At 43.0% G+C, this 12,803-nt stretch overlaps 1 protein-coding gene across 2 annotated transcripts in view; it reads left to right on the top strand.

The window, feature by feature from the left end:
- Nucleotides 1-12,803, top strand: part of CDC16 (cell division cycle 16) — an 80,507-nt gene that overhangs the window by 14,787 nt on the left and 52,917 nt on the right. For both annotated transcript variants that reach the window (XM_032777818.2, XM_032777819.2), the window contains exons 5-9: nucleotides 4,257-4,397; nucleotides 6,806-6,965; nucleotides 8,503-8,597; nucleotides 9,181-9,314; nucleotides 12,057-12,136. In XM_032777818.2, coding sequence (XP_032633709.1) covers nucleotides 4,257-4,397; nucleotides 6,806-6,965; nucleotides 8,503-8,597; nucleotides 9,181-9,314; nucleotides 12,057-12,136 — 610 coding nt within the window. The remainder of the gene's footprint in view (nucleotides 1-4,256; nucleotides 4,398-6,805; nucleotides 6,966-8,502; nucleotides 8,598-9,180; nucleotides 9,315-12,056; nucleotides 12,137-12,803) is intronic.

The raw sequence follows: 12,803 nt of genomic DNA, 5'->3' as shown, positions 1-12,803 counted from the left end.
TATGCATGCAGAATTTCTTTTCCCCCACAGAAATGGGCTGCAGAGCTGCTGGCTGCCACTAGGGGCTGCTGGACCTGGCAGAGACTAGCTCGCACATAAAAGATACTGCTGGGGGGGACGGGGAGGGAGCTAGAACAGTGATTCTCAATCTTTTGTACTCGTGACCCCTTTCACACAGCAAGCCTCTGAGTGCGATCCCTCCTTATATATTAAAAGTACTTTTTAATATATTTAATGCCATTATAAATGCTGGAGGTGAAGCAGGGTTTGGGGTGGACGCTTGCAGCTCATGACCCCCCATGTAATAACCTCGTGACCTCCTGAGGGGTCCTGACCCCCAGTTTGAGGACCCCTGAGCTAGAGGGTTTCCAGCAGCTGCAGTTCCCCGCATGCCCTGAGGGAAGGAGATGGCGGTGCTCTGGGATGGGGGGGTGTCTGGGCTGAGGGGGGCACAGCTGAGCTCTGGGGGGGAGGGGTTGTGGGTGTCTGACCTGGCTGGGCTCGGGGTGTGGGGGCAGAGAAACAGGAACTGGGTTGTCATAGGGATTTCTTTAACTCCTGGAGGGAAATTTTTTGTTACAAACATACCCGCTGACAGGTATTTTGAAATAAATTACCAAAATAACTGAGATTTGTGTGATTATGTAGAGTTATTTTGACAAATACAATTTGCAGAATTTTAAAATTGTGTGTGCAGAACTTTTATTTTTTGGTGTACAATTTCTCCACGAGTAGTTTGTGGGTGTCTTGAATGAGACCAGAGAAGAACAAATGTCTGCCTGCTCAGCATGGATGCTATAGATCCCAGGACACTTCCTTTAGAGGAAGGTGTTTGACCTGTTTGTGCTCCATAATTTTCCTCCTCTCTAATAATGTATAGTGTGGTTTATACTGGTTGTTTGCTGAATTTTGCCCCATAGGTAGCCTTGTTTTATTGGTGCTATAAGTATATAGTTGGCAGTATGCTTTTGGTCCCTTCTGGATTAAAAGTGCTATCTAAACAAAGTGCAACCAAAGAAGAGAAATTGTCTGGAGGATGAGTAAAATAAATGGAACAGCATGTATTTTTATTGATTGTTAATTTGATTAATTGCAGTTAACTCATGCACTTAACTCAAAAAAATTGTGATTAAAAAAATTAATTGCTTTTAATCGCACCGTTAAACAATAGGATACAACGAAAAATGTTAATAAATTTCAGTGATGTTTTTCTGCATATTCAAATATATTGATTTCAATTACAACACAGTATACAAAGTAGACAGTGTTCACTTAAATATTGTTGTTTTTTATTACAAATATTTGCACTGTAAAAATGGCAAACAAAAGAAATAGTATTTTTCAGTTCACCTCATACAAGTACTATAGTGCAATCTTTTTATGGTGAAAGTGCAACTTACAAATGTAGAATTTTTTTTTGTTACAGTAACTGCACTAAAAAACAAAACAATGTAAAACTTTAGCGCCTACAAGTCCACTCAGTCCTACTTCTTGTTAAATCACAAGTTTGTTTACATTTGCAGGAGGTAATGCTGCCCACTTCTTGTTTACAATATCACCTAAAAGTGAGAACAACAGTTCACATGGCACTTTTGTAGCTGGCATTACAAGGTATTTACTTGCTAGATTTGTACGCCCCTTCATGCTTCGGCCACCATTACAGAGGACATGCTTCCATGCTGATGATGCTCGTTAAAAAAATAATGCATTAATTAAATTTGTGACTGAACTCCTTGGTGGAGAATTATGTTTCCTACTGTGTTTTACCTGTATTCTGCCATATATTTCATATTATAGCGGTCTCTGATGATGACCCAGCACATTTGTTTTAAGAACACTTTCACTGCAGATTTGACAAAACTCAAAGAAGGTACCAATATGAGATTTCTAAAGCTAGCAACATCACTCAACCCAAATTTTAAGAATCTGAAATGCCTTCCAAAATCTCAGAGGGAGGAGATGTAGCGCATGCTTTCAGAAGTCTTAAAAGAACAACACTCCAATGTGGAAACTACAGAACCCGAACCACCAAAAAAGAAAATCAACCTTCTGCTGGTGGCATCTGACTCAGATGGTGAAAATGAACGTGTCACACTGCACTACTTTGGATGATTATTGAGCAGAACCCATCATCAACATGGATGCTTGTCCCCAGAAATGGTGGTTGAAGCATGAAGGGACATATGAATCTTAAGTGCATTTGGCACATAAATATCGTGCGATGCTGGCTACAACGGTGCCATGTGAACGCCTGTTCTCACTTTCAGGTGATATTGTAAACAAGAAGTGGGCAGCATTATCTCCTGCAAATGTAAACAAACTTGTTTGTCTGAACGATTGGCTGAATAAGAAGTAGGACTGAGTGGACTTGTAGGCTCTAAAGTTTTACATTGTTCTATTTTTGAATGCAGTTATTTTTTGTACATAATTCTACATTTGTAAGCACAACTTTCATGATAAAGAGATTGCGTTTCATTACACTTGTATGAGGTGAATTGAAAAATACTATTACTTTTGTTTTTTACAGTGCAACTATTATAAAAATAAATATAAAGTGAGCACCGTACACTTTGTATTCTGTGTTGTAATTGAAATCAATATACACCTCTACCCCACTATAACGCGACCCGATATAACACGGGTTCGCATATAGCACGGTAGCAGTGGGGCTCCAGCGATGCTTTAAAGGGTCTGGGACTCCTGCTGCTGTGGGGAGCCCAGGGCTCTTTTAATCACTGCTGGAGCCCTGCTGCTGTTACCCTGGGGCTGCAGCAGCAGGGCTTGGGCAGCGCTTTAAAAGGTCTGGGGCTCTGGCTACTGCGGGGAGCTCCGGGCCCTTTAAATCGCTGGCTGAGCCCCGCTGCTGCAGCCTCAGGGTAGCAGTGGGAGGGCTCCAGCGATGACTTAAAGGACCTGGGGCTCTTTAAATCACCGCTGCAGACCTGCCACCGCTACCCTGATATAACGGTGTTTCACCTATAATGTAGTAGGGGTTTTTGGCTCTCTACGACCGTGTTATATCAGGGTAGAAGTCTATATGAAAATATAGAAAATATCCATAACTACTTAAATAAATGGTATTCTATTGTTTAACAGCACGATTAGTCTTTTTAATTGCGCGACATCCCTAATTGTAACAAATGATAGAAAACCTTATCTTAATTCATTTTAAGGTATGTTTGTATACTTCTGTGATCACATCATGATAGGCATTATGCTCATTCTGCAGGTATTTATTTTCCAAATGTTTGGTTGAGCAATACTGAAATATTGTGAATTGTTAGTGTGAGGTGGTCGCGGCTCTCTCCCTGTCCCTCAGGGAGGTAGTCCATGCCCCCTCGCTACAATGCCTTTTGAGCAGCTCAGTTCAGGGGGAAATTAGCTGACAGTTAGTAGGCCCAAGCCTTCAGGCCAGGCAGCAGTTGAGTCTGTGACCCTCAGCCAGGGCGGACAGCCAAAAATTAAGGGCTCTGGCCTGCATTCAGGCAGAGCAACACAGCAGTCTAGGGGAATCAGCTCTCTTGTGGGGCAAACAGCAGACCCAACTGGCGTCCTCTTGGCCCAAAGGTAGGGAGGCTGCCTCCTCCAGGAGTGGGGTGGCAGTGAGGGTAGAGGGACGCACCCCCACCTGATTCCACTGTGTCCCAGCCCAGGGCCTGAACAGTGGCAGAGTGGTCTGCCACTGGGTCAGCGGGGAATCCAGCTGCAACATACTTGCAGTCAGTAATGTGGACGAACTCTATTTGGCTTCCCTGGGCTTCTTCCTACACTCCCATTCAGGAAGTACCTGGGTTCTGGGATCGTTGTTCATCTCACTGAGGTAAACAGCTAGTGGCAGTCCCAACAGTTCCTCGGTGTCCCTGGTGCCTGGCAGTTCCAGCAGTCCCTCTGTATCTCTGGCGCTGTAGCAGCCTCCATTGGGTCTGAGCTCCAGCAGCAGGTAGGGGGAGATGTCCTGCTTCTCTGGTAGTTTTTCCTCCAACTGAGCTGTAAGGCCTGCCTTTTATATTTGTTTCATGTCCCGCCTCTCTGCCCACCAGGGGGTGGTCGCAGTTCTCTCCCTGTCTCTAAGGGAGGGAGACCGTGCCCTCTCACTGCAATTAGATTCTTATGCTAAACTGATATACAGCTACATAAAGATATGCCTAAATGTGAAGTGGCTTGGCCTACCAACTCTATAATTTTTACTTGCCATAGTCTAATTATTGGTGTTTTAATTTTAAATGCTTAACATCTTACCCTTGTTTTCTCTGTAGTATGCTGCAAAAGAGCATCAACAGGCTCTTGATATTCTTGACATGGAAGAGCCAATCAACAAAAGACTATTTGAAAAATACTTGAAGGATGAAAGTGGGTTGAAAGACTCTACCAGTGGCTGGGAGATGTCACAATCCTCTGTAGGTACCATTTTCAAAACATGATGATTTCATAGTTGAAGAAGAATATTAATATTATACAGGGATTTATCAGAAAGTAATGTCATTGGCATCTGGGCTTGATATTGAATGTGTGTTTGACTTCTATTATAGGATAATGAATATTTATTCCAGAAGTATTATGTTTTTTCTCTATTTAGTCAGAAATCTATATTACTAGCTGTCTTGATTACTGCCTACATTAAATGATAATCCTGGTTTGTCACTATTACTAGTGTTGTTGTGCAAATGCTTGCTCAGAATTAATAACTGAGAATTTCTAGGGAGTTCTACGTAATCTCTTTCAGTTTTAAAATAAATAAATTCTAGGTCTCCCAGATACGAATCTAGCTGTGACAATGTAAATTATCATCTCTTTCAGTTGGACTGCAGATTCTTGGAGATAAATAACAATAAGGGAATGAACTTCCTCTGCCTTTTAAGTATTTTTTTGAGGTGTTAACACTGTGTAACGGGTTTGCACTCACCTCTTGCGAGCACCCCCTGGTGAAGTGCGTGTGCCTGCACTCTCTTTGCCTGTTTGTGGTGGGTCTTCACTGAGTTTGTGGTGGGTCTTCAGCTGGCCGGCCAAGTCATACACAGTCTGTGAGATAAAACCAAAGCAAACCCTTTTCGGGGTACAAGTCCAACAGGGGCCTCTCTCTGGTTGTCCGTGTTCCGGAATAGAGCAGTGCGCCAGGGCTCCTCCACTGGAGGCAATATCTTCATCCTCGCAGGGCCTTTCTGGCCATAACCCTTCAGCTGGGCCACTACAGTTCAGTTCCCCCTCTGGGGTGCCTCAATGTCCAGGTCACTTCCCCTAGTGACTAATGGAGGGCTCGGGGGCCCCAGGCCCACTCCCTACTCCGGATCCCAACCCAGGGACTCTGTAGATTCCAGCTGTCACTGTGTCCCTTTATCTAAGCCATGCTGCTGTAATTCCCTGGGCTACTTCCCTGCCGTCCTGTGCTGTCTTCACCCTTATCTCAGGGCCTTGTCCTGATGGAGTCCCTGCAATCTGCTCAGGACTCCTTCTTGCTCTTCCCGGCTTCTGGCAGCACTACCTCATTTGATGTCCTGCAGCTCCCTCAGCCAGCCACACACCGTCCACACTCCTTCATCTCTAGCAAGGAACTGAACTCACTCTGGCCCTGCAGCTCTTCTTATACTAGACTGCTGGGCCTTGATTGGCTGCTTCCCACACAGCTGCTCTAGGCAGCTTGGAGGACCTCTCTACTGCCCTTTTCTCGGGATGGGTGTAGCAGGGCCACAAGGTCTCCAGTAGGGGGGCCTCAGAGCCTAGTCCAGCTCTTCCACACTGGCTGTGTCTTCAGCTGCAGCTGTGATCATCGCTGTAGCACTTGAGTGTAGGCACTCGCTACAGCAATGGGAGTGGTTCTTCCATCGCTGTAGTTAATTCACTTCTTTGAGAGGTGTGGAATTTGCCACCCTGCATGGCCCCATTGGCCTGACTGGAGCTGCCACTTCCCTCCTCGCCCCCACTCCCTAAACTATAGAAGTCAAACTATGCTTGTGTAGCTAGATCAGTGGAGAATTCTTCGTCAGTCTAGCACTGTCTACACCAGGGGTTAGATTGACTTAACTACATCATGCAAGGATGGATTTGTTATGACCCTGTGCAACACAGTTATGTTGATCTAACTTTTTAGTGTAGACTAGCCTTAATCTCTTCATTGCTTCTGTCAATGAGGTGTGGCTTGACTACACTTGAATATTAATTTGGATTAAGGTAGCATGTGAATTTAAAGTGTAAAACTCCAAGTGTAGACAGACCCTTAAATACCAGCATTAAAAATCACTTACCTGCTTGCAGTAGCAATTAGGAAGTTGCCCTTGGGGAGCTAGAGTGTCACCAGGGGCTGAACCATCAACTTCTCTAGGATTTAAGATAATCTTTCAGATGTGAACATAGAGCATGCCATCCTCCTGAGTGACAGACGTAGCTCCACTGCTTCTAGTATTACTCATAGGTTTCTCAAGAAACACCAGAGTGACACTGAAAAGTTAAGACAATTTGGGCTGTAATAAAAGAGGTTATCTTCCAGTTGTGAAACAGTATAGTAAAATTAGTGCTCTCTTTAATTACCCTGAAGGGCTCTGTTTGAATTATTGCATATTAGTCTACTTATTTTTGTCATGTATTTAACCAGTTCTTCTTTGGTTGTAGACAGCTTAATGTAGTATTCATTTTGGTTTTAGATTATTAGTAACAAATGTTATATATCAAGGCAATAAAAACAATAAAAAACAGATTCCGTCATATATGAAATGCTTTTTACTTTTCAGGTAGTCCATTTCTTTTGTGCTCAAAACCAAATTACATACATTGATTCAGTGTCTGACCTCCAGCCCTGCTTTTCCATCACTAGATCAAGAGTTCTATTTGCCTTTTGCGAGGGAAGATCTATGATGCTCTGGATAATAGAACCCTGGCAACGTACAGCTACAAAGAAGCCTTGAAGCTTGATGTTTACTGCTTTGAAGCATTTGACCTTCTAACATCACACCATATGCTAACAGCACAAGAAGGTTTGGATTAGCAGTGTTTATTTCTCATCAGGCCCGGTGCAACGATGTTTCGCACCCTAGGCGAAACTTCCACCTTGTGCCCTCGCCCCCCCGGTGCCCCCATCCTGAAGCGCTCCCCCCCACGCGGCAGCTCCCCATCCTCTGCCCTGAGGCGCCCTCCCTTGCGGCAGCTCCCCACCCTCTGCCCTGAGGCACCCCCCCGCCCCAGCTTACCCCTGCTCCGAGCATGAGCACCCTGAGCACACCGTGGCCGCTTCAGTTCTCCCACCTCCCAGGCTTGCGGCGCCTAAACTGATTGGTGCTGCAAACCTGGGAGGTGGGAGAAGTGAAGCAGGTCACCCCTGCCCCGCCTCCTCCCAAAGCACGCCATGGCCGCTTCACTTCTCCTGCCTCCCAGGTTTGTGGCACCAATCAGCTTAGGTGCTGCAAGCTTGGAGGGGGGAGAAGTGAAGCAGCCACGGCGTGCTCGGGGAGGAGGCGGGGCAGGAGTGAGCTAGGGCGGGAAGTTCCCCTGCATGCCGCCCCCTCTTACTTGCTGCAGGCAGCCCTCCCCGTGCTCCCCTCCCCAGCTCCCTCTGCATAAATGCCGGCAATGACCGTGGCGGCCGAAGATCCGGCCGCCGCGGTCGCTGCTGAAGAAAATGGCACCTCCCAAATGCCAGCACCCTAGACGACCGCCTAGGTTACTTAAATGGTTGCACCAGCCCTGTTTCTCTTATATAAATGAAATCATCTCCAATTTCACCATACATTTTGTCCAGTAGATAAAAGTTAGAGTAATCAGTTTAAAATTATTTTGAGAAAATATTCCATGCCCCAATGTTAGCAACTCTTTGGTTATATTAAATGGACAAAAACTGTTAATCATGTAAGCTGTAGATTTCAGCAAAAAATAATCACCACTGTTGGGCACAACCAATGAGGGTATGATGACTGGGTCTCCTAAAATGACAATCAATAAAATCTTCCCGGCGCTAGGACCAAGATAACTCGAGCTCTTCTGCCTCCTAACCAGCACCTCCTGCAGCTCCAGTGCACTGTACTCAGAGTTAGCAGCCTGTTTTTAGGTGATCTGTTTTGAAGCAAAAAAGGATTGTGGGATTTGGGTTGCTTATGGCAAGAAACCATAGTTGGATTTGGCATTATGGATGCCAAACTGTTGTGAATCCTTTCTTTAGATGACAACATGCATTTCAGTGAACAGCTTTAGCTAACAGCATAAATATAAAACAGTAGGCTGTGGTACTCCATCTTTATGTTAACTTTAATTTAGAATTATAGAAAGAGAGGGCCTGAAAACAAAGAGGATTCAGTCATTTACTTCCATATCTCTCAATATTATCATAGCAGAGTGCAGTTAGTCACTTTTGGTGTATTTATGATGTGCTGTTTTCTTTGTGGTATTGGGGTGGACATCACAAAACTTTTCACAGCCTTTGCGTTCAATGAAAATCAGTTCTTTACAACTTGTTGAAATTGTTTTTTGTTTACTTCAAACATAGTTTACCTCAGGTTCATATTTTTTTAATTTACACAGAAAAAGAGCTTCTTGAATCTCTACTTCTTGGTAAACAGTGTACAGAAGAAGAACAAGAGTTGCTTCATTTTCTGTTTGAAAACAAACTGAAAAAGGTAAAAATCTGATTATCCTATGGAAGTCTTGACTTCAGATGTAAGTATAATATACAACTATTTTTGTCCTTAGCTTCAAAGATATAATTTAAAAATTCTTTTATGTTTTTGATTGTGTTATGACTAAATTGCCATTATAGTGCTCCATTAATAGAAGTGTGTAACAATTTCATATTCATTTCCTTTAATGTATGTTATAGCCTTACTTAATGGAAACCTCTAATTCTGGCTGACTTAAAATGTATTACTTCCAAAGTGTTTTTTCTGGAGATAAAAATGTAGCATAGGCCAGCATGGAACAGTTAGTGCTATGACACTCACAGCATTGCATCATTTTTGGAGACTACCCTTCAAATTCTGACAGTCAAATATCTTTCATTGTTGGAAGTTGCTTAGGCCAAATATGTCATAAAGAAATGCAAAGGTTAGTTTTATACTCAATACTGACTTTTTATATGGAGTCAAAATTTGAGGTTCAGAGGTCCTTAAATTATCATTTTCAGAACTAAGAACAAATATTGATAGAACAATGCTTGAGTTTTCCCATTTTATATCATATTCATGTTACAATTATGTTTTTCAGTATAATAAGCCAAGTGAAACAATAATTCCTGAATCTGTAGATGGTCTTCAGGACAATCTGGATGTAGTGGTGTCCTTAGCTGAAAGGCATTATTATAACTGTGACTTCAAAATGTGCTACAAGCTTACTTCTGTGTAAGTACATGAAGCAACTTTGATATTTATTTGAAATTTCATTTTGCTACTTTTCAGATGGCTGCAGAAATAAATTCTGTATAGTCACAAGTTCACCCAAATATATTATTGACTCAGTTGTTTAATGTATATTTTGCAAGCTAATATCTCATCTACAGTAATCATGCAGTTGAGTCTAGCATTTGATGTTGTAAAAGTATGTCTGTTTTACTGTGTGGCACAAAGCAAAATACTTGGCCTTTATATGATGCTGCCTTATGATAACCCCTACATTTTCTCCAGGTGAGTACTCTTAATATATTGGTCTTCTAAAATGAAGATTTGAAAGTTTTAACTTTTATTTTAAAATATAATTAATCTTTTGGTTGGCCAATCCAAGCCAAGACCTTGCCAAATGGGATACAACTTTGAGTCCAGTACTAGCAAGGTTTGGGAATACTGCATAGGCATAATACTAAGCCCCATTGGGATGTGAATCATGGCTGCGCTGAGGCAAATAGCCAAGCTCCTACTGACTTCAGTGGAGCCAGGATGGAGCCAGGATTTCTCCCCTTGTGTTCATTTTCTAGCACCCTTTTCCCACCCGTCACACCACTCAATATGAGGATGCATTATCAACTCCACAGGGATTTGTCCAGCTGCCCTTTGTCAGAAGGAGAGTTGTGACAGATTCTTGAGCCTTTGTGGTGGGAGTCTCTTCAGAAGTCTGAATCCTTGCGAAATTTTGGGCTTCCTACAGTGAGAGACTCTGGGACATTTTAGGAGCATTAAATGGGTATTTTCCATGCTCTGATATTTGAAAAAAGGAAACTAAACTGTTGCAGCATGAAACATGGTTATGGGGTTTCCCTTTTCAGTGAGTGGAATCTAAAAATAGTGCTTTTGATGTAAGAAATTCTGTAGAAAGGTGCTGCGCATCCCTGTTCACAAGAGAGATGGTTATCATGATGCAAGGCCATTTGAGGAGGGCAGAGAGTAAAGGGGAATATATTAAGATTTATTATGTTCCAGCTAGAGCTGGTGGGTCCTAGAGGATGGATGGACAGAAAAATACATACATCTCTACCCCAACATAACGTGACCCAATATAACACGAATTCGGATATAATGCGGTAAAGCAGCGCTCCAGGGGGGCGGGGTTGCGCACTCTGGTGGATCAAAGCAAGTTTGATATAACGTGGTTTCACCTATAATGCGGTAAGATTTTTTGGCTCCTGAGGACAGCGTTATATTGGGGTAAAGGTGTACTCTGCAGTCATTTGGTAGCAAAATGTGCGTACGTCTACACTGCACGATTATTTCGAATTAGCTTAAACCGATATTACAAAACAGATCTAATAAAATCGGTTTAGCGCGTCCACAGTGGGATCCCGAAATCGATTGTTTGCGTCCATGGCCAAGCTACCACGATTTCAGGAGCGGTGCACTGTGGGGTAGCTGTTCCTCAAGCTATCCCATAGTTCCCATTCCGTGTTGAGAGCACAGTGCCTGATGGGGCAGAAAACACTGCCCCGGATGGTGCTGGGTACAGCCTCACCCCCTTTTGTGAAGGCAGCAGACAACCCTTTGGCGCCTTTTTCGCGGAGTGCATTGAGCAAACGCCATAGCACAGCAAATCTTTCCTTTTTTTTTTACACGTGGTGTGGGGGGAAATAAACTGAGGAGCTGTTCCCTGAACCACGCCAGACACTGTGTTTGAACCTACAGACATTGGGAGCTCAGCCAAGAATGCAATAATTTTTCAGAGACTGCTGTGGACTGTGGATAGCTGGAGTCCTCAGTACCCCTCCCTCCCTTCATGAGCGTCCATTTGAGTCTCTGGCTTCCCGTTACCGCTTGTCACACAGCGCTGTGTATCCTGGAGTTTTTATTCAAACGCTTTGATTTCGTGTTCTGTAACGGAGCTGGATACAACAGATTTGTCTCCCCATACAGCGATCAGACCTAGTATCTCCCGTACGGTCTATGCTGGAGTCTTTTTCGATTTCAAACTGCATTGCCAGCCGTGCTGATCAGAGCTCCACGCTGGGACAGCAGGAAATGTAATTCAAAAGTTCGCGGGGTTCTGTACCTGCCCGCTGCATCCGAGTTCAGATGCTGTCCAGAGCGGTCAGTGCTGCACTCTGGGATGCCGCCCGGAGGCCAATAACGTCGATTTCCGTCCACATGAACCTAATCGAGTTTAGCTATCGAATTAGCGCTACTCCTCTCGTTGGGAGGAGTTCCGAAATCGATTTAAGGAGCAGTTTAACTCGATATTAATGACGACGTCGTGTGAACGGATACAGCGTTAAATCGGTATATCGGCCATTAAACCGATTTAAAGTCGCAGTGTAGACCTGGCCTGAGAAACAAATACAGTGAAAATTGCATTCAGTTTTCCTAATGTGTGTTCCATCTGTCAGAATTTCTTGTTAATTTATCTGTTTAGTTAAATCAGTTCTAATTGTTCTGTTGTGTGGTTAGACTTTATTATGCTATCAGGGAATGACCACTTGTGAAGAGATCATGATTGCCCTTTATCTGTCTGGGAATTCGGCCTGCTTTGAGGAGGGGTTGGACTAGATGACCTGCTAAGGTCCCTTCCAACCCTGATATTCCATGATTCTATGATTATAGATTAATTAAAGTGCTAATTGCTCACTATGTAATATCTTATAGCAGTAATTTGTCTCCAAATCAATTAAATGATTTTTAACAATTTTTATTTTATTATAATCCTTTCTGTTTCTGTATTTTTAGAGTAATGGAAAAAGATCCTTTCCATGCCAATTGTTTACCTGTGCACATAGGGACACTCGTGGAGCTGAATAAAGCAAATGGTGAGAAATACTGACTAATTTTGTAATATGATTAGAGTCAAATATAGATTTTTATTTTTAAAGGACACTTAGGTTATTTTCCTAATGTCTTTGGGTAGCCTCTAAAAATAAAACTAAGATTTCCCCACAGCTCTTAGATTTGAACCAGCAAGAAATATCTGACCCTCTGCATGCAGTTTCCACAGGATGGTCATAAAGAGGGAGGGAAAAGGAAAAAACACCCTCACAACAGGGCTTTGGAGAGCTCCACAGGGAAGAGAACTCATGTAAATGATTGTCCTGTACCCTTTATCAGTCTTCTCTGTGTCTTGTCCCTTGGACTATGCAACCAGTGAGTCACTACTTTGAGCCAACCTATTATTGCTTAAGTTCTGACATGTTTTCAACAGCCTCGTGTTCAAACAATGAAAGAAAATATATTTTAAACAAATATAGAGGGAAATTTTCAAAACTGGCTACTTGGAACCACAGAATACATGAGCATATCTATTGTGTATGCCAGAAGTTTTCAAACTTCCATAGTGTGAACTTCATCCTAATAGAGAGTGTTTCACAAGTTGCCTCCTGTCCCATTTACAATCACATAGATCTCATCTCCTTTCAGTTAAGATGCTGTTCACAAGTACTCAATATCCCTGTGGCAACTACAACAATAGTGTAGCTTAGA

Source organism: Chelonoidis abingdonii, chromosome 1 (assembly GCF_003597395.2).
Source record: "Chelonoidis abingdonii isolate Lonesome George chromosome 1, CheloAbing_2.0, whole genome shotgun sequence".
NCBI classification, from domain to species: domain Eukaryota; kingdom Metazoa; phylum Chordata; order Testudines; family Testudinidae; genus Chelonoidis; species Chelonoidis abingdonii.
The sequence above is the reverse complement of the archived record's forward strand: the minus strand, read 5'-3'. Positions and strand labels throughout refer to the sequence as shown.